At 44.3% G+C, this 19082-nt stretch overlaps 4 protein-coding genes across 4 annotated transcripts; 2 read left to right on the forward strand and 2 right to left on the reverse strand.

The window, feature by feature from the left end:
- Positions 1-7823: 7823 nt before the first annotated feature.
- On the reverse strand, positions 7824-11401 carry LOC1274917 (uridine-cytidine kinase-like 1). The gene is made up of 7 exons (XM_558608.4): positions 10769-11401; positions 10167-10489; positions 9751-10028; positions 9345-9668; positions 8857-9252; positions 8680-8761; positions 7824-8591 (listed from the first exon to the last, which is right to left on the reverse strand). Exons 1-7 carry the CDS (start codon positions 10813-10815, stop codon positions 8347-8349), a joined length of 1695 nt encoding a protein of 564 aa, XP_558608.3. The 5' UTR covers positions 10816-11401; the 3' UTR covers positions 7824-8346.
- Positions 11402-11639: 238 nt separating this feature from the next.
- Positions 11640-13607, forward strand: LOC1274918 (translation initiation factor eIF-2B subunit gamma). Its single transcript, XM_314112.5, has 6 exons — positions 11640-11983; positions 12058-12205; positions 12270-12768; positions 12840-13007; positions 13077-13303; positions 13376-13607. Exons 1-6 carry the CDS (start codon positions 11827-11829, stop codon positions 13533-13535), a joined length of 1359 nt encoding a protein of 452 aa, XP_314112.3. The 5' UTR covers positions 11640-11826; the 3' UTR covers positions 13536-13607.
- On the reverse strand, positions 13599-15699 carry LOC1274919 (threonylcarbamoyladenosine tRNA methylthiotransferase). Its single transcript, XM_314113.5, has 3 exons — positions 14691-15699; positions 13977-14626; positions 13599-13904 (listed from the first exon to the last, which is right to left on the reverse strand). The coding sequence occupies exons 1-3, from the start codon at positions 15475-15477 to the stop codon at positions 13680-13682; spliced, it is 1662 nt and encodes a 553-aa protein (XP_314113.5). The 5' UTR covers positions 15478-15699; the 3' UTR covers positions 13599-13679.
- A 136-nt stretch (positions 15700-15835) lies between these two features.
- On the forward strand, positions 15836-18303 carry LOC1274920 (DENN domain-containing protein 2D). Its single transcript, XM_314114.5, has 2 exons — positions 15836-17662; positions 17736-18303. The coding sequence occupies exons 1-2, from the start codon at positions 15836-15838 to the stop codon at positions 18036-18038; spliced, it is 2130 nt and encodes a 709-aa protein (XP_314114.5). The 3' UTR covers positions 18039-18303.
- The last annotated feature ends 779 nt before the right edge of the window (positions 18304-19082 follow it).

The raw sequence follows: 19082 nt of genomic DNA on the forward strand, positions 1-19082 counted from the left end.
GGATAAACGGACAGCCGAATAAAAGGAACCCGGATAAACGGCGCTCCACTGTATACATACAATTGCTCAATGTTCTTCAAATGTGCTAGCTGGTCAGTGGGACTCGTCAGCATAATAATGAGAAAAAATCCTGTACTAAAATATTAAACTGCTAAAGATTTGAGAACCCGATGGTACGTTAAGTTTTTTCAGTTATTTTGAAATATATTAAACAGTTTGGCTAATGTAGAGGCTCCCAGCCCAGCAGTAGGGGAACTGGGGGTAGTTTCGACACCTTAAGGTTTTCCTCTGATTGCAATACTTTTGCCAATGTAAACTTACTAGTAGACATCGAAAAAGCTTTTTTGGTGTATTATGTACCATCTTACGAGAAACTACGGTTCCTGGATTGATTTTGATAACATTTTGATAAAAATTAAAAAGTGTGTTTTTTGTTGCGTCACGACTGCGGGTAAGTTCGACACCATGATGGGGTTAAATCGACACCTTGGGGGTGATTTCGACACATTGGTTTTAGCTTTTAAAATAACAAACTCTGATGGCCTGTAGTTTTCATTGAAGTTCAACAAAGTATTTCGTACCAATTTTATGAAAAATTAACACAAAACATTATTGAAATATACAACAAAAAAATGAAGTTACAAGCAAGAACAAAAATTTCATTACAAATAGCATCGGACCAGACTCCATATAGTAGAAGCTGCGGCGATAGCATCTGGTTTACGGAATAATTGGTTAAAATTCCTTTAAAAAAATAACCTGGCCATCTTCCAGTGATCTTTTTCTTTTTTTTATAAAAACAAAGGGTGTTTAATTTTATTTTTCTCTGCCAACTCGAAAGCCAAAAGGCGAACATCGGTCAATGTGATTCCAAACCAGTGACTATTTTTTTCTTCAGTCAAGTTTACCCGGCCTAAAGTCAGCCTAAAATACGGTCAAAGCCATAAAAATATTAATTTTCATAAGCCTAAACCATATACAAAGTACATGTTTTGAGTCCGAGTTTGGCAAACGTTCTGTGAGAGAATAATAGCTAAATTCCATAATTATCGGCCTCAGCACAATTTTTCGATCGAAAAAATTCGATAGATCCGGCTGTCAGTTTGGTGTCATTTGACACTCATTTCGCCGCCAAGGTGTTCATTTTACTGGTCTTTTTGAAAACTGGTATACCATGACACTCACGAGCAAAATGAACTATGCTACAAAAATTCGATCGTTCCGCTTTGCATGGGGCAAAATCCGCGACGCATTGAGCTGCGGAAATTATCGAATATCAAAAAAATGCCATAAATCAAGGTTGATGTTTTTGAAAAACGTTATGTAAAAGCAAGTTGGTAAATGTTTTGGTTCTTTTTCAATATTTTGGGTGATAAAAAATTATTTATTAATTATTTTTAAAAATGTTTACCTGGGGGGCCAACTTCATGTAGGGGTATAAAAGAAATAGTTATACTGTCAGTTTTACGTGAGCGCCTATCGAATTTTTTCGATCGAAAAATTGTGCTGAGGCCGTATAACTTCCTAGGTTTGTTGACATCTTGAATTTTAAAGCTTCTACGGTATTTTTAATTGCGTGTTTGTTCAGCTTGATTACAGTCTTTCCCCGAGTTACGCGAATAATGCGTTCCGGAGACATTCGCGTAACTCGGATTTTCGCGTAAGTCGAATATCACGTTTTACAGTAAAAATATACTTTCTTTATCATGATTTTTGATTGAATTTAGTTCATTTATGTAATTTATCACTTATTTGATTCAATTGGTGTGGAGAATTCAGTTATTTCTGACTTTTTAGTGAATTAAAATTTTGAAATATTGCTAATTATTTTTCATTTGACAATTGATGGAGAAAATTGTACTGATTTGACATCTGAACTGTCAAAAATAAAAAATTCGCGTAACTCGAATTCGCGTAACTCGAGTGTCGCGTAACTCGGGGAAAGACTGTATTACGTTTGTCGTACATCGTTAAGGGACATCTTTATACAATACAGGCACTTTCAAATTACGATATAAAAAAATTAACATGCTACAAATAAGCATTACACTACTTCCAAGTGGGGTGTCGAATTTACCCCCATTGGCCGCACAAGTTTAAGTGACATTTTATATTATATAGTTTAATATAAAAATTACGCCCTATGATACAGAACTAATCAATAGTATTTATAAAACAACACTATTAACACGGAAACTATAATTTTGTTGAAATAACGCCACAATTCCTTAAGTCCCAGAAGTAAAAACTTACATCGGCTGTCAATCAGAACCACCATGTGTTTATTTTGTTGTTTTTTGACAATTGACAGGTTTCCGATCAGTGACATGTGACTCAAATATTCGAAACAGCAAACATAAATAATATGTATAAGTTTTTTGTCTTCAAAAAGTTCTATAAATACAAATACGGCAAGGTGTCGAACTTACCCGCAGTGTCGAACCAACCCCGACTTCCCCTACTTTACATATGCCTACGCTGAGAGATGACAAGCATGGTTCATCACATTATATCTCGCGTTGTTGGTTGGCCATGTAATGGAAGCGCGGAATCGAAAACAAAACATTCCGTGGCGAACACTTTTTGGCAATGATCACTACACTTGGGATCATTATTCCCTTTTAATGCGAAACGATCAAACATATCCACTTTTATCAATAAGAGTTCATAGCTTCATAGCTTCCAGGGCCTCATACAAAACCTTCAAGGACCGCCAGTTTGACAAACCTGGACTACACCAACCTGTGGACGAGATATGAAATAAAACAAATCATTCAAATCCTATTCTAATCAAACGTTTGAAGCATTTTATTCTTCATTATCTTTGATTACTTTACCTAGATACATTTCTCAAAAAGACAAAATTGTTAGAACTTTAAACTGTACTATGAAATTTACCGAAACGTTCAAGTTATATTTACAGTGAGCCATCGTGACAAGCCATACACATAAACTTCTTACAGGACAAAAAAGATTGATGCAAATATTGTGCTGGGTTTGTTGATAATGAATCTACTATTGACTTAATACCAGAACCAGCACATCGAAACGCTTTTCTCCATTAGCTGACTTTTACCAAACTGGTTATTCACCTCTGGTACGCTATCGTTGTTTGTGTTTTGCAGGTTTTCATTACTACTCCTATCGTACAATAGAGTCATCTCAACGTAGAGTTGATGATTTATTCAATTTGTATGAAATAAACTTTATTTTATCGACTCAAAACGAGTCAAAATCAGCATAGAATAAGCCCGAACACGAACATGCACTGCTGAACAATAGTTACAGTGCAGAATATGACGCAGCAGAAGCAGTGGCCGTGATACCGTTTGGGCAGGTTTATATATCGGTTGTTTTTGTTGTTGCTGCTGCATTTGCTCAAAGCCAGACATGTTGCTAGACATAAGTGTCCAAGATAAAAGCGATACTTATGAGACGGTACGGGAGACTCTTCGGAATACGGACAACAGTCCGTCCGTAGCGGCGTCTGATCACAAGAATTATTTTATTGAGAAAAATAAGAGTTTGAGATGAGCAATGAATACATTTGGTGACTGTCGAAGATCGAGTGTAGAGATTTGAATACCGAGCATTTCAGTTGACATAGTACCTATAGACGAAGATTCATGGAGCATTGTAAACAACCTAGCCTTTTCCACACGACATGCTCGTTTGTCCACCAAGAAGAAGATGATCGTACTACATCTTCGATTTAGCTCTTCGATTCAGCTAAACATCATGCATTAATATGCGTTCAAAGCGAGAACTCAGTTTATCATGGTTCCCTGCAATATGACTTGACTTCATAACACGGGACACTCTCTTCTGTAAACCGTAAATGTCTTCAAGCATGCGACCGACTAATGGATCTGTTGACTTACCATTTGGTCAGTTAACGTGAAATTACCATACTCATTACGCACCAGCCCCAGTGCCTGTGCACACCGTGGGAAGCATCTTTGCCAAGGTACGCAGTCAAATGCGCTACACCAGCGTGGCAATAGCGGGAAAGATGACCCGGGTCGACATTTGCAATTCACACTGCACCAAGACGTGCACATGCTGCGTTCTAATGCAGCCGGAGAATAGAGGGTCTAATTAAATATACATCAACAACATTGCGCACTTTACCTTGGGTCCTGCCGCTCATTTGCAAAGTCCTTGTGTTGCTGCTGCTGCTGCTGCAGCTCCTGTTGTCGTCATCATTTCATGAATAATAACAATCTCACGCTGATGACCGTCGGGGGAACTCGTTGGCACTAACAGGCTCACTGCCGTGTTTTGCCAACATCCCGACTGTCTTCGCTGCCCCGAAGGATCGTACGAAGCTATTTGACTGTAAAAGCATAGCAATGAAGCTCGCAAAAACAACAATTATAAAACGAGTAATGATGAGTAGCGACCCAACCGGGCGGAAATGGAAAATTTGTCCAGATGCAAAAACATCTTCCGGAATATCCTGGAAGGTAGAACGAAAACCTGATGTCGCCTGTTCGCATCTAGTTGCAGCAAATGACATTCGTTAGTCGCTGCAGTTGCTCTCGTTGGTTCTTTTCCGTTGGTGAGTGTAGCGCATTTATGCATGAATACACCAATAAACAAGCTTGAGCAGTGAAATAAATCAGTCGTTTTTGTTTGTGAAAATTCATAATTCAACATGAAGGTTTTATAGCAATGATGTAATTAGAAAAAGGTTCATAAACAAAATACAAATAATTAGACATTGCATGATATAAAAACGTGTAAAAAACAGGATGCATCTGTTTTACGGAATTAATACTCAAAGAATATAGTGAAAAAAAAATGTTTTGCTTCAATTATGGATGAAACAATGCATTGATTGCATTGCAATAGTTTGATTGTATTTTCTAGGAAATAGTTCCGTTTGATGTGATATTTGTTGAAGTATCAAACGTATTGAGTATCAAACGCAAAAGTAAAGATCTTTGATCCTTTGGTTTAACAGTAATTTCATATCAAATTGTAATCCATTAATTGAAATAACGATGAACAACCATTTGAATATATTAATAACTTTATTTCCATTGAAAAAAAATTATTCTAGGTATATGATAGTTACGGAATTGCAAATTTATCACATTTTTTCAGTTTTTGTTAATCAAATTGATGCTTCGGTTCAACTCTTGATATTGGTTACAATCGATAATATGCACAATATTGTTAAAATTATACAAATAGATTCATTTTATTTGTTCAAGCATTAGTTAGCATGTTATAACGAACAAAAAAATGCTAACGTAACAAATTGTGTATAACCGCACTGAAAGCATAAATGTGAGTGATTATACTTCGTTTGCAAAAGCATCAGCCATCAAAATCCTCCGACCAGCATCAAAGATCAGTCGGCATACTCGGCGTAATTGACAATTATCTCCAACCAATAAAGTGGAATAATTATCGTCACATTATATCAAACTAACAACACAATAACACAAATGTAAAGTAGATTGTTGCAATCCACCTCCCACGAGACTCATGCCCAGTACAATTAACGCACGCAAACCATTAGATCGTTGAAGCGTGCACACAGTGGCGTTCGCTCTTCCTGTTTCGCCAATGCTATGGAGTATTGTTGTTTTTCTGTTCTTCTTCAAAAACAACTAAATACAAAACGACAACCCTGCACAACATAGCGCAACAAGCTAGCCAGTGTTTCCCCTCCGTACAATCGATTAAGAATTTTTCCACAGCACCTTCCGAATGGAAGCATTTCCCCTCACAACACAGGCGCAGGAGAGTGTTCGTGTGGCGTCGTTTTCACATGCAACAGTTTTTTCCCCGGTCAGCGAGCTACATCTGGGCGCCAAGAAGCAACTTGTTTGCTGTCCGTACTCAACACCATGGCATCGAAATAAACAACAACGCCAGTCATTCCAGTACGTTTTTGGTCGTGAAAGCCTGAACACATGTGCCACCGGGGATACTCCGTCGGTTAATGAATTACTCTGCAAACATGTGTTGTGCAGAAAATGGTGGTGGAACAGAAATATCTCTAGCATAAAATATGCTACCAATTTGAGGTTTGTTTAAAAATAAAATTAGTGCACTGCCAAAAAGAGCAACAGGTGATTCTTATCTGTTTTGGATAAAAATTGATATGAATCGATTTCAAGGATAAAAATATTTCATTCCAGTCATCCAAATAAATAATAAGATACTATTTTTGGCCGAATATCAATTAATAATGGTTCTATGCCTTTGTACAAATATATAAATAACATTATTTAATGTAAAAAATGTATATTTGTAAATCCTCGTGAATTGCGGTTAAATGAAGCCTGAAACAAGCAACAGAGCCAACATAGTTCAATATAGGATGTAAATTGCTTCTAATTTATTGCATGTCGAAATTATTGAAATTATTAAGTAAATCAATAATGAAAATGATCGTTTTTTGTTTTTTTTTTCTATTAATTTCCCTGACGAATTCCTTCTTAATAATAGCACTTGACGCAGTTGTGCGTACATACAATTGTACATACGGTATGTCGCATGTTATGTGTCCTGCTGTCTAAAAAGCTTGTTTTAAAGAGCTTTTAAAAGTTGTGGCTTTTAAGCACTAAACAATGAAAGTTTCCTTCGTGAGCTTATGTTTAAAAAAGTTGAGGTGAGTTTAGGAACTCCTGTATTGCTGTTTTTATCGTTTATATCAATTGTCTGTCCCATTTAACAGAGAAACGTTTCAGCTTAAGATAACCGAACTAAGCCCACCAGCGTTGGTGAGATGATGATTGCAAAGAAACCGGAAAATATATAACCCAAGTCTACATTGCAGTTAATATATGGATATCTGTTAGTATGATAGTTCTTGCTGCGTAAGAAGGGCAATGTGGTGAGCATTTTGCGCCATTTGTCTAGGCCAGGGGTCGACAAGTTTTTCGATCGAATGAATCATTATCTATAAAAATGCGCGTAGAGTTCCATTTGATGAGCAAAATTGATAAACCAAGATTAAAAGTACTGGAAAGTTCTACACAATGTATGAAGGTAAACAGCCGCAAGCTAGACAGCTGCATGTGGCTCGCGAGCCGTACTTTGCTGATCGCTGGTCCAGGCCGATCTAATTCCTACTGCTGCACTTTGGATACTTATTACATCCAGCAATGAAGTAAGATCCATGTAGTGCAAATGAAACCTGTGATAGTGATAGTCAAACACAGCCAACAACAAGTTAGATGGGTGTGCCCCATCTAAAATAAACCACGAGTCATTGGGCTCGGCATTGCTCTTTTGCATTTCTCATCCTCATTCAAGTTATGTTTATCCGCATGAACTGTCTGTAATGACCATTCGTCGCCAAAATGCGTTGTACACATCTTTCTTTATGATGGTTCCCCGTCCAACGTTTCCCTTGAAGGGTGTTATTGGTATATTTATAGCCTTCTCAAACGTTAGTGTGAGAATACTATATCCAAACCTCTTTCTTTTTAGTAAACACTGTTCAAGATGTATCAACACTGCGCATTAAAATGTTTCTTTTGAATGAATTGTGCCTTCTGACGTTTACCTAGAAGGGCGTTGTTGTTCTATTTATAGCCCTTATAGTACGCGTTTGACTACTGGGAATCTAAATCCGAACCATCACACATTCACATGTATTAGCTTGTATAAAATACCTTCTACAATGTATCATTTACCGTTTGGCACGCCTAGCACTTATCTTACCTTTGGTGTTAACCCTTTATTTGTGTATACAATCGCATTTTCTGTCAAGATCCATTAAGTATTTTAGCTTTTTACATTTTCTACTTTAAATGAGTCATTCTGAAACTCAATGGAAATTCGAAGGTCGATGAGTAATATTTTTAAGTATAGAAGATATTTTTCCATCTTCATCTTTAAACATGTTTATTATTACACAAAACAACGGATAGATCAAAGCAGCGGAGGAGGAAATTGAAAATCTATCCTTCCGCTTAATTTCAACTAAATGGGACTTTAAATCTAGATTCAACTTAACTTAGGATACAAGAAGGATTAAAATGTTATAACTAATTTGAAGAAGAGATGCTAATCATTGAAACGCTTCCAAGCACCAGGAGCGTTCTGTCAATTAAGAGAACGGATTGATTGCGAGCGGAGGAACCCCAATTGCAGGGGGTGTTACGAACTATCTCGTTCACCGCGGAACACTTTCACCAATCGTCGTGATGCAATACCATTGACCGTGGAAAGCTCGGGACGTTTCATGCCCGAGAAAGTGTGCCGCAGTCATGGGGACCACGGCAAATCGTAAAAGTGTCCCGCGGTCTTGGGACAAATCGCAAAACCCTATATTGTGCTTGTGCATCCACACTACCATCCAATATTGCGTTGCGGCTAGTGCTACTCGTACAACAATGACGGCTCGGTCGGTTCGGTGCCAAAATAACGATCGCCAAAATTGCCAATACCGGGTATGACGTAAAACTTTTCGTTTATCTCCGGATCAAGCGCGGATGTCACTATCTGCACCTTGGGGAACGCATACGCTATAGAATGCACCCCGATTTCTGCCATCAGCAATGAGACCAGCATTATATTCTCCTCCGGCACATCGTGATCCAGCAGCACACGGATCGCCATAATTGCTGCGATAAGGGGGAAACGATCGTTAAAAACGTGCTTACTGTGCGGTTATCGGCGTGGACACGTTCGATGAACATTGATTACACTCACCTGCTGCTCCAGTGGCAACCGTTGCATCCATCAGCACCACGCGATAGTCTTTGATATCTTTCGGCAGACGTAAATAGTACAGCTGTAAAGATAAAAAAGAAAAGAAAAGCAAAACAATACAAACACACGTTCCAAGATAACGCTGGCAGATGTGTGTCAGCAATTTCGAGTGCTCACCTCGGGCTCTCCGGTCAGTTGATTCGTCTGGATCAGAATCTTGCCGATGCGGATGTGCTTGCACACATCGCTGACGGCCTGCTCCATGGTTTCACCCGCGCGCAAAATCGACACGCCACAGATCTTCTGCGAGGCCATGCGTTTCCCTTTATACGGCATATTCTGAGGCGTTTCTACCTCGACGTCGCGGAACGGAAGCAAACTCAACGCATACTCCAGCACCAGCCGTATCAAGCGCTTCGAATAGAATATGAACTCATCGCGCGCTGTGTTCGCGTTGCGTATAAATGTGTGTAGACCTTTAATCTGCGGCGTCGTCGGAAGCAGCTTGAGCGAGTCCGGCATCGGCTGCCCAATGTACGAATGAGCCAACGCTTCTCTCAGCTTGAAACCACGCTGGAAAAGGAGGGAAGGAAAGCCGATAATGAATAGATTATGTTTAGAAGATGTATGACTCATCGCTATCGCTCGTTTGCCAATCCACTTACCAACTGCAGCTGTGTATGCACATGCTGCACTATGAGCTGAATCGCAACAATGTTGCTCGAACCACGTGGCACTATGATGTCGGCGTGTGCCATCGTGGGAGCGATGTAGCAGCAGTACGCCGGCTTCACCATGGTCGAATATTGTTTAAGTACGCCCTCCAAATCGCGACCGCGCTGCATGATGTCCCGCTTGAGCCGTCTGGCCAGCCGAATGTCCGCGTCGGTATCGACGAACACCTTCATGTCCAGCATCTTAAGAATTTCCTTGCTATGGAACGTAAGGATGCCTTCGAAAATGATGACGTTTGCACCGTACATAGTTTTCTAAAAACGAGAATTGGTTCCCAGAGCCGGAGGTTATTTTTGATTTTTGTTTTTTTTTTCCGGCGCCATCCCCAAACTGTACCGTGTGCGATTCCCTTGAATGGGTAACGAAATTGTACACCGGAACTTCCACCTTACGGCCCTCCTTCAACCGCTGCAGCACATCCTTCATCAGCTCCAGATCGAAGGCGTCCGGGTGATCAAAGTTGTACTCATTCCGGTTCGCCTGCTCGTGCTGCTTGTCGTTCAGTATCTTGTAGAAGCAATCCATCGACAGCAGCGTCACCCATGGCACGTCCAGACTTTCGATGATCTTCTGCGCAACGGTAGTTTTCCCCGAGGCACTGCCGCCGCAGATACCTGCATCGCGGACAGGAACCGACGTACAAAGCGCGTGACGAAGAGAGAGAGAGAGAGAGAGAGAGAGAGAAAGAGAGTGAGACATTTCTAATGACACCAAGGAACCGGTTTCCGCAGCTGCCGCTCCATACGACCTACCTATCACGAACGGTTCCACCTGCTGCCCCGCACAATTATACCACGGCGGACGGCCGGCTGTGTAGATCGTGCGATTGTTCGAGCGAATGATCGCCTCGTTCGAGTTAATGGTGTTCTGGTTCACCGACGTGGTTCGCTGACGTCGCGGTTTCGGTGACCGCAACTGCGAACCGAACGAATTCGAGCGTGCCGTTTTCGAGGGGACGGTGGCCGGCGACGCCGGACAGCAGTCCGGCGGCATTTCCGCATCGTACCCGCTGTCGCTCGAGTGCAATCCAGCGTTCAGATCGTGCGTTTCGCACTCCTTCGGCTCGCTTGCGTCACTAGAAGCCGGAGAGACGGGGAAGCAATTTCAAAACCGTTTCCTCAATTAGCATACTGCCGTATCGAACGAACGACCGGCCAACACACACAACACGCGCGTACAGCGCAATACATGACGAGCGCCTAGTGACTCAAGATTTTCACTTCCTTTGCGAAATCAATTGCAAATGCACAAAGCAAAACAAACACGCACACGCAAAAGTAAAAAGCACACACTCCAGCAAACGGGCAGGACTGGTGCACGTTTTTTTGTCGCTGCCAGTACTAGCATTACTCACCTATCCGATGAGGCAGAACTCGGGGGTGCATTGGGATTTACCGACATATTTTACTTTTCACAGATGAAAAACTAACGTGCTCGCGATGTTCTCTCCCCACCTTATGGTTTCCGCACGGCAAGGTGAAAGCGGCGCTGGGGTTCCCGTTCACCAACGTTGACAATACAAGCAGGTTTTCTTGCGCCACCGGGCAGTGTGACCAGAAATACCGATTTTTCATATGCCTACCAATTCTCAGCACCCGAAGGCCGCAAATACAATTCCACCTTGAATATCACAAACATAATAGAACATAGAGGAATTATTATGTTTCATAAGGTATCATTTTAATTAACCTTTTCTATAAATTGTATTCATAATAATTATAGCAAGAAACTTTTAATTCGAATAAAAACTAACAGGAAAAATAATAATCGGAATTTGTACACACTTTCTCGATTCGGAACAAAGGGCGTTGTCACTGCTCTATTTAGCAGTTAGATCGTAAAGGGTGCAAAACCGGTATATGTACAAATTAAGATCGTGGCAGGCTATCTGTTCTCGGCAAGCCCCCCCCCCTTTCTTCTCACCCCTCGCTAAACACTTCAAATGGTACCGCATACCAGCGACAAAATCTGAAAAACCTACCGAAAACTACCGATAAAATTGTGATACTCGTACCGAAAACCGCAAAAAAAAATTCTGGCCACACTGGCTGCCGTGCACGGTGCGTTTACAGCTGCCGGCGCAAAAGTTAGATTGTAATCAGCTGAGCGGCCGGCGAACGAGCGGCCAGTGGATTGTGATTTACACGTGCATGTTTTGTAAACCATCACTGTAATTGGGAATTTCCTAGCGCGATTAGAATCAATAGAGATCAAGCCGATTGATAACGCCATTCACATTATTTCCACATTTTTTGCATAAACTAAGATTGTTTATATACTTATCTTGGTTGTTGACGCATCGCAAACGTCATCACACAGATCGCCGCAGAAAATAACAAAAAAAAAAAGAAAACAAAAACACGAGGATTTGCACAAACTGCACTCTTTTCCGAGCTTAGAAAAATATCGCCAATGGGGCAGCTAGAATTTCAAGCGATTGTCCTGGCCGCCGGAAAGGGAACCCGGCTGCCCGAAATTTTAGAAGGACGACCGAAATGTTTGCTCCCGATTGGACCCTTCCCAATGATCTGGTACCCTTTGCAGCTCCTGCAACGACACGGTTTCACCGGTGAGTACGTGGATGTTTGGGGGGAGGGATATCCTATTTGGCCTATCAAACAATTCCACCCGATTCGCTTACAGAGGTCATCGTCGTGGTGCAGGAGTCGGAAAAATCGGAAATACAGCAACGCTTGGAACGGTTGCAGTTGAAGCTAAAGCTGGACTACTACTCCATACCAACGGATTCGGAATGCGGAACTGCCGATTCCCTGCGGCTTGTATCGGACAAGTACGTCCATGCTAGCGTCTGATTGGCTCGTTTTGTTGCTAACTTCAATGTTTCCCTTCGTCAGGATTAAATCCGATGTGGTGGTACTGTCGTGCGATTCCATCATCGAAATCAACCTGTACCCGCTGCTGTCCAAGTTCCGGGAAAAAGATGCCTCCGTACAGCTGCTGCTGCTCGAAAGTGGCAAAGACCAGGACGTTGTGATGCCGGGGCCGAAATCGAAGTACAAAGCGGAAAAGGATATCATTGGCTACGACAAAGCTACCAGCAGGGTGCTGTTCATGGCGTCGGCGAGCGATTTCGAGGAAACCGTTAAACTGTCCGGCCATCTGTTGCGGGAAAATCCGGACATGATCATCTCCTCCAGCATGCTCGATGCGCACGTGTACATCATGAAGAAGTGGGTGGTGGAGTATCTGGCCGTGACCGAGCTGCTGTCCGCGGTGAAGGGCGAACTGTTGCCGCACATCATCAAGAAGCAGCTGCTCCAACCGCCCGCCGTGCCGGAAAACGATGGCGCCTCGGAGTACACTGCCAAGCCGAAGGTGGACGACATCTTTCAGGTAGGATTTGTGTTTGCGAAAAGTCGAAGAAACGGATTTGTAGCTTTCCAGGTACCGTTTCTTTTTTACAGTTTGCTGTGTACACGGAAATGGATAAGAAGATCGATAAAGCATCGGTTTTCAACAAGGAAGAGAAAGCAACTTCTCACCCGATACGCTGCTATGCTTACTTTGCCGACTCGAAAGCATTCGGATTGAGAGTAAATAACGTTCGTTCGTTTTTGTCATGTAATTTGAAGGTGAGTTTCGATCGTGATAACGCGCAAATTTCCCTTTACTAAATGACCGTTTCAACGGTTCCGTTACAGATTTTTGAAATTTTCCCCGCTTTGACTGGGTTTACTGAGCGTGAGCTGGTGTCACAAAGCAGCTCGATCAAATCCACGCAAATAACAAAATGTGCCGTCGGCGATATGACCACCATCAGTGAAAAGACGTCCCTCAACCAGAACGTGATTGCGAACGGTTGCACGGTTCAGCCGAAAACGCGTATTAACAATAGCGTACTTATGGATGGCGTCACAGTGGAAGAAACGTACGTAAAGCACGGAGATTGTCGACCATGCGCGACGCTTGATTTTTAAAATTCCATTTTTTTACATTTCAGTGTTGTCATCGATAACTGCATAGTTGGCGAAAAGGCGGTGATTAAGAGTGGATCAGTGCTAAAGAATTGCATCATCGGGCCACACTTTGTCGTTGCAGCTGGTACGAAGAAGGAGAGCGTGTATCTTTCAAACGCCGACGGTTTCATGACGATTGACTAGAGTGGAAGTGGTGGTAGCTCTTGTTGGCTTCGCCTCCTTACAAATACACAAAACATCAAGCGATGCAGTAAATTCATTGTTATATTTTCTATATCTCCCGAGGCATACACGTAAACTGGTTCTGCGGCATGCGCAAAAGGGATTTTAGAAATCAAGAAACATAAAAATGTATTTGCACACTATCGCCAAACTGCACGATATGAAAAAGTAAGCAAATATCGATCGATACTTTGACTCTTCTGCGCCGGCCACGAGACTGCTGACCGTCGTACCGTCGGCGGTACTACGCTTGCTACAGTTCTTCCATTCCTGCTCGCCTTGTATCACTTTGCCAAACATGCTGAATTTGGTGCATCCGGTAATTTCAACCTAAGGAAGAGAAACAACCAAACGAGAGAACATTTTAATGTCCTGAGATAAAACGTACGTTCTCACCCTTACCTCGACCTGCTTGCCGAGCAAGTTGTTGTGCATTGGTAGCAATATCTGCTCGTAGAACTTATTGTGCCCGACGTAGTGCTTCCGGTCGTGTGAGATTTCTGTAACCAGTACCGTTTGCTTCGTACCGGCCTCGTATTTCTTGTACGGCTCATACGAATGGAACAAATCGGTCAACCGTTTCGTGCGCGTTTTCACCTCATTGGCCGGAACCTTCGTCATCTTCGCTGCCGGCGTACCGGGCCGGGGGAAAAACTGATTAATGAACAGGCTTGGGAACTGGTACTTCTCACACAGTGCCAGCGTGTCGTCAAAGTCCGCTTCCGTTTCGCCCGGAAACCCGCAGATGATGTCGGTCGCGATCGTAATGCCCGGTACTTGGGCGCGTAGAAAGTCCACCATGCGCTCGAAATCCTTCACGCAGTATTCGCGCCTCATTTCGCCCAGGATTGCGTCCGAGCCGCTCTGCACCGGTATGTGCAGGAAGCTGTAGACGCGTGGATGCGACAGTATTTTCGCCATCTCGTCCAAGTGCTCGAGAATGTAGGGCGGATTGGTCATGCCGAGCCGCATCATGCAGCCTTCCGGGATTACCTCAACCAGCTGCCACAGCAGTTCCGGCAGCGACGAACCGATATCCCGCCCGTACGTTCCTGCAGATAATTGGTTCGATTAAATCAACCGTTCGAGCGACTTCAACCCAAAACCAGTACGTACCGGTGTCTTCGGACGTGAGCCATATTTCGCACACCCCGTCCTGAAATACCTGCTGCGCCCGGTCCACTATCTCCTGCACCGGGTAGCTTACCAGATCGGCCCGGGCAAACTTTGTCTTGCAGTAGGTGCACGCGTTCAGGCAGCCGGAATTGATGGGAATCACCTCGATGAGCGGATTTTTGCGCACCTTCGGCAGGGCCAGCTTTGGGCCGGCTACCTTGCGACCGTCCACCTTCTTCGCCTGCAGCAACCGGACCGAGTGGCCCTTCAGCGTTTCCTCCACGACTTCCGCCACACGATCGATCTGCTGCACGCCGACCACGCTGAGCCCTTTGAGATAATCGGAACGTGGGGCGGCCTGCGGCACACATCCGGCCACCACCACATGCTTGCCGGCTTGATGGGCCGCCTCAATTTCGTTACGAAACGTATCTTCCGACGGATTTTTGACCGTACAACTGTTCAGCACCCACAGGTCGGCCGAATCTTTATCGCTCGTTAGATTGTACCCGTACTGTGCCAGCTGCCCCGCCATGTACTCCGTGTCGGAGGTGTTGTGCGCACAGCCCCATGTCTTCATGTAGATGTGCTGCGTCTCGGGAATAACGCTGTCCAGGAGCGGCTTTTCGACGGTGGACGTTTCTTTCGGCCGGTTCGCGCGTACTTTGACGCGTTTGGTGCGTACAGTAACATCCTTCTTGTTGAGGTATCGTTCTGCCGGCGACGGGTCGTCCAATGATATTAAATCTTCAATGTCCCCGATGATGTCCTGACAGCTAATATCCATCGGGGAAGGTTTGATGATGTCCTTTTTTAGGTAAAAAGCTTAACTACACCACTTTGCGCTACTTTTTACCACATGTATTTACGTAGCACTCGACTCGCGGAACGAATCGCTGTCAAACGCAATGCTGAACAGGGTGTGTATAGGTGAGGTGGCTGTTATTTTTCTCTCCTCGCCGACCGTGACAGAACCTTTATCTTTATTTGCTTTATGATAGCGGTTGTTGTTATTTTCTGTCAGCGTTCTGTCAACAAACGGGTTTTCTCTTTTCGCTCTCTGCGGAAATGTTTCGCGGAAATAGTGCACCACTCTAGTGAACGCATACGAAAGGCAGCAATGAAATAGCTATGTGTGACTCAATATGTCGAGCAAATCATCCAAGGCACCGGGCACCCACGATGGCGGCAACAGCAGGGTGCAGAACATCACGGCCAAGTTCGAGACGCTTATAACAACGCAGCAGCAAAAGCAACAGGTGCATCTGCCTCCTCCCCAGTCGCCCCAGCATCAGCAGCATCCGCAGCATCCGCAACAGCAAGAGCAACGGTCCGGCCATATATGGCCAACGAAGGGAACAGGTTCGGTGCGTGACGATAAGAAGCTGGCTGACGAGGCGACGGCACTTCGCGATCTGGAGGCTCGACGCGGCATTAAGCGTTCGCAAGCATTCCGCCGCAGCACTTCCCAAACGAGTTCAATGAACGGTGGTAATGGTTCGGCCTGCTCCACCGTTCCGCAGCTGAACCACTCCGATAGCATTCGGGAGGCGCTGAACAAACCCCTGCCGGAAGGGCCACCGCCCGAAAAACCACCGCGAAGATGGGCGCGCCGAACAGAGGAGGACACTCGCGCAACGGAGTCGCAGCATTACGACGACGTGAATATGCTGATAGAGGCCGCGTTTCAAGAACCGTCCGAAGGGCTGCATCAGTCACCGTCTCGGGAACAAATTTCGTTAAAGCAACCCGTCAGCGAGGAGCACCGAAAGCGGCTCCGACGACTGTCCCGCTGCGCCGAGCTGAACCACTACACGCAGCAGTACGGCACGATCCGGGTGTACGACGTGGTGGACAAGGGCAGTGCACCGGTTCCCCCAGCGGAGTGTAAAACGGCCGATGCCAAAGGATTGATCGAGCACTACAACAAGCTAAGCACGGTGGAGCAGCGCACTTCTCCGGTACCTCCGCAAACACTGTACGAATACTGCATCGTCGTTGGGTACGACATTATGCAGAACAAACCGTACCTCAAGAGCCGATACCCGCGACACAAGCAACCGCACAAGATGATCGAGGTGTTTGTCTATCCCGACAATGGTGCGCTGGTGCGCAACCGCAACCAAGAGTACTGCATCATCCTTACCGACTATCCGCTGCGGCTGTACGGCTTCTGCCGGCGTGTCCTGCCCGAGTCGTCGGAATTCTGCATTCCCCTTACGTACTGCCTGGTGACCAAGTACAACGAGCCAAAAGTATTCTATAAGCTGCTGGAGTGCATTGAAAGCCAGCACGGCAATGGTCGCGTGCCGGAGCTGCTGATGGAGCAGTTCTACGACCAGAAGCTGCCGCTGGCCGGCGAACGGTTGCCACTGACGCTACCCGTCAGCTTCGAGATGCGGTCGACGGTGCGCGAAGAAACGCCCCAGCCGATCACCATGACTATAAACCGTCCCAAAGATTTACGCTTAGAGAAAACGGAACTGTATGATATTTTCAAGTGCCTCGGATCGGACGGACTGATCCACGTGTTCGAAAGCCTGCTGCTGGAGAAGATGGTGATACTGTTCAGCGAGCATCTATCGCTGCTGACGTCCTGCGTGCAGGGCCTGCTGCTAATACTCTACCCATTCCAATGGCAGCACATACTGGTGACAGCGATACCGGAGCATCTGCAGCAGATGCTCGAAGCGCCCGTTCCGATGCTGGCCGGAACGCTGCAGCCCGTCCCGGAGGAGCTGTGGGAAACTGGCAACACGTGCTACGTAAACCTGGACAAGCGGACCGTGCGTCCGGCTAGAAAGGAACAGTTTTCCATCCTGCCGAGCGAGCTGAAGAAACCGCTGCGCGTTTCGTTGGACCTCGTAAAAATATTCGAAGATTCCAAGGGGCTAGCGAGCGTTCTGATTGGTGGTGCATTTGTTAGATTTTTTGTAGAATTATTTTCCACCCTGGATCCCCACACATACGAGGTAAGTGCACAATTTGTAGGCAGTGTGTTTATTCTGCAGTTTACAATACAACATCTCTCCTTTACCATTTCAGAAAGCTGCATTTTTGGAACGGTTCGAGAATCCAGAGATGAAACTGTTTTTGAATTGCTTTTTGGAAACTGTGATGTTTGCTGACTTTTTGGAGCACTGGCATTCCTCGAAACATCCGGCCAAGTCACCAGCAACTGTGGGCAGCACTGATTATACGCTTTTCAACTCGAAAATAGCGGAGAAATCGCAAACCAAGTACTGGCATTCGGCTACATTCGATGAAGTTGTAGCGAACTCGAAACACATTGAACGCAAAGGGAAAACGTTCATGTCGAAGATGAAGGGACTAATGAAGAAATCGTAGAAATAATGTTTCTGTAAGAAAAGAACTAAACTAAAGCAAGGGCGCCATAGTCACGCGACGGCTACATTAGGGTAAGGATGGGACCAAATTTTATTGTTGAAGGCGCTGGAAAGCCATACCGTGCCGTTTTTTAAACATTTGCTAAAACAATTGCAATTTTTCGATCTGTCAGAATATTATTTTTACATGGGGCATACACATTAGCGTATTTTAATAAAGGGAAAACAATTACAAATGTGCTGCTAATAAAATTACGAACAAAGAAGATGTTGAATATTATTGTTGAATGAATTTCGGAACGATTTTAACGACTAATCTGTTTTAGACATGCACTCTCATCTCATCGTGATTACAGCGGATCAGACTGTTCACCCCCCATCCATATCAGACTGAGGTAAACATGATATGGATCACCGAGCCGTTATTTTCAGTGGAATACATCCATGGAATCTCGGCCACGGATGTGAGGAAGGACAATGGAGGAACCTCTACAAGGACGAGTCATACGAGCTGTAAAGTTCGTAAAGGACAGTGTGGCATGCCAGGCCCATATTGAAGTGGTAAGATGGCGTGGAGGCATCCGTCATTAAGGTCGGGAATTGGTAGACGACGGCGCGAGACCGTGAGTGGTTTGGGACACTTTTGCAGCAGGCCAAGTCTTCAAAGCGGTTGTAGCGTCGGATAAGGTGAATATAAGATGAAAATGAGCATGATTTATAACTGGAAAGGAAGAAGTAGGATAGTAAGCCACCGTAACAGCTTCACTCAGATTGGAGTTATATAAAAAAAATTGTTTACCTTCTGTAAGATTAGTTTAACCATACGATTAGAGGATCCAATCGCAGTGCCTGCCAGATTTCTGGACGACCTAGTATTGATACAATACAGAATGCTATCCATGAACTGAAGTACAACGGGAAATTCGGATAAAGAATCGATCAATCTTCTACACTATGCACTCTGCAAATGGAACGTTTGTCACGAATTCGGGGAAGTTGGCAGAACAAGCGTTGAACTCTTTTATTCATAGATCGCATAAATGGC

Source organism: Anopheles gambiae, chromosome 2 (assembly GCF_943734735.2).
Source record: "Anopheles gambiae chromosome 2, idAnoGambNW_F1_1, whole genome shotgun sequence".
NCBI classification, from domain to species: Eukaryota; Metazoa; Arthropoda; class Insecta; order Diptera; family Culicidae; genus Anopheles; species Anopheles gambiae.

Excerpts from the sequence above, each read along its gene's own strand:
- LOC1274918 (XM_314112.5), top strand. The coding sequence starts at position 11,827 with ATGGGGCAGCTAGAATTTCAAGCGATTGTCCTGGCCGCCGGAAAGGGA. Across the intron at positions 12,206-12,269 it reads CTGCGGCTTGTATCGGACAA|GATTAAATCCGATGTGGTGG; the intron begins GTACGTCCATGC and ends TCCCTTCGTCAG. Across the intron at positions 13,008-13,076 it reads TTTTGTCATGTAATTTGAAG|ATTTTTGAAATTTTCCCCGC; the intron begins GTGAGTTTCGAT and ends GTTCCGTTACAG.
- LOC1274919 (XM_314113.5), bottom strand. The coding sequence starts at position 15,477 with ATGGATATTAGCTGTCAGGACATCATCGGGGACATTGAAGATTTAATA. Across the intron at positions 14,627-14,690 it reads GCTCACGTCCGAAGACACCG|GAACGTACGGGCGGGATATC; the intron begins GTACGTACTGGT and ends AATTATCTGCAG. Across the intron at positions 13,905-13,976 it reads TGCTCGGCAAGCAGGTCGAG|GTTGAAATTACCGGATGCAC; the intron begins GTAAGGGTGAGA and ends TCTCTTCCTTAG.
- LOC1274917 (XM_558608.4), bottom strand. The coding sequence starts at position 10,815 with ATGTCGGTAAATCCCAATGCACCCCCGAGTTCTGCCTCATCGGATAG. Across the intron at positions 9,253-9,344 it reads TGCATACACAGCTGCAGTTG|CGTGGTTTCAAGCTGAGAGA; the intron begins GTAAGTGGATTG and ends CTCCTTTTCCAG. Across the intron at positions 8,592-8,679 it reads GGTTGCCACTGGAGCAGCAG|CAATTATGGCGATCCGTGTG; the intron begins GTGAGTGTAATC and ends CCCTTATCGCAG.
- LOC1274920 (XM_314114.5), top strand. The coding sequence starts at position 15,836 with ATGTCGAGCAAATCATCCAAGGCACCGGGCACCCACGATGGCGGCAAC. Across the intron at positions 17,663-17,735 it reads TGGATCCCCACACATACGAG|AAAGCTGCATTTTTGGAACG; the intron begins GTAAGTGCACAA and ends TTACCATTTCAG.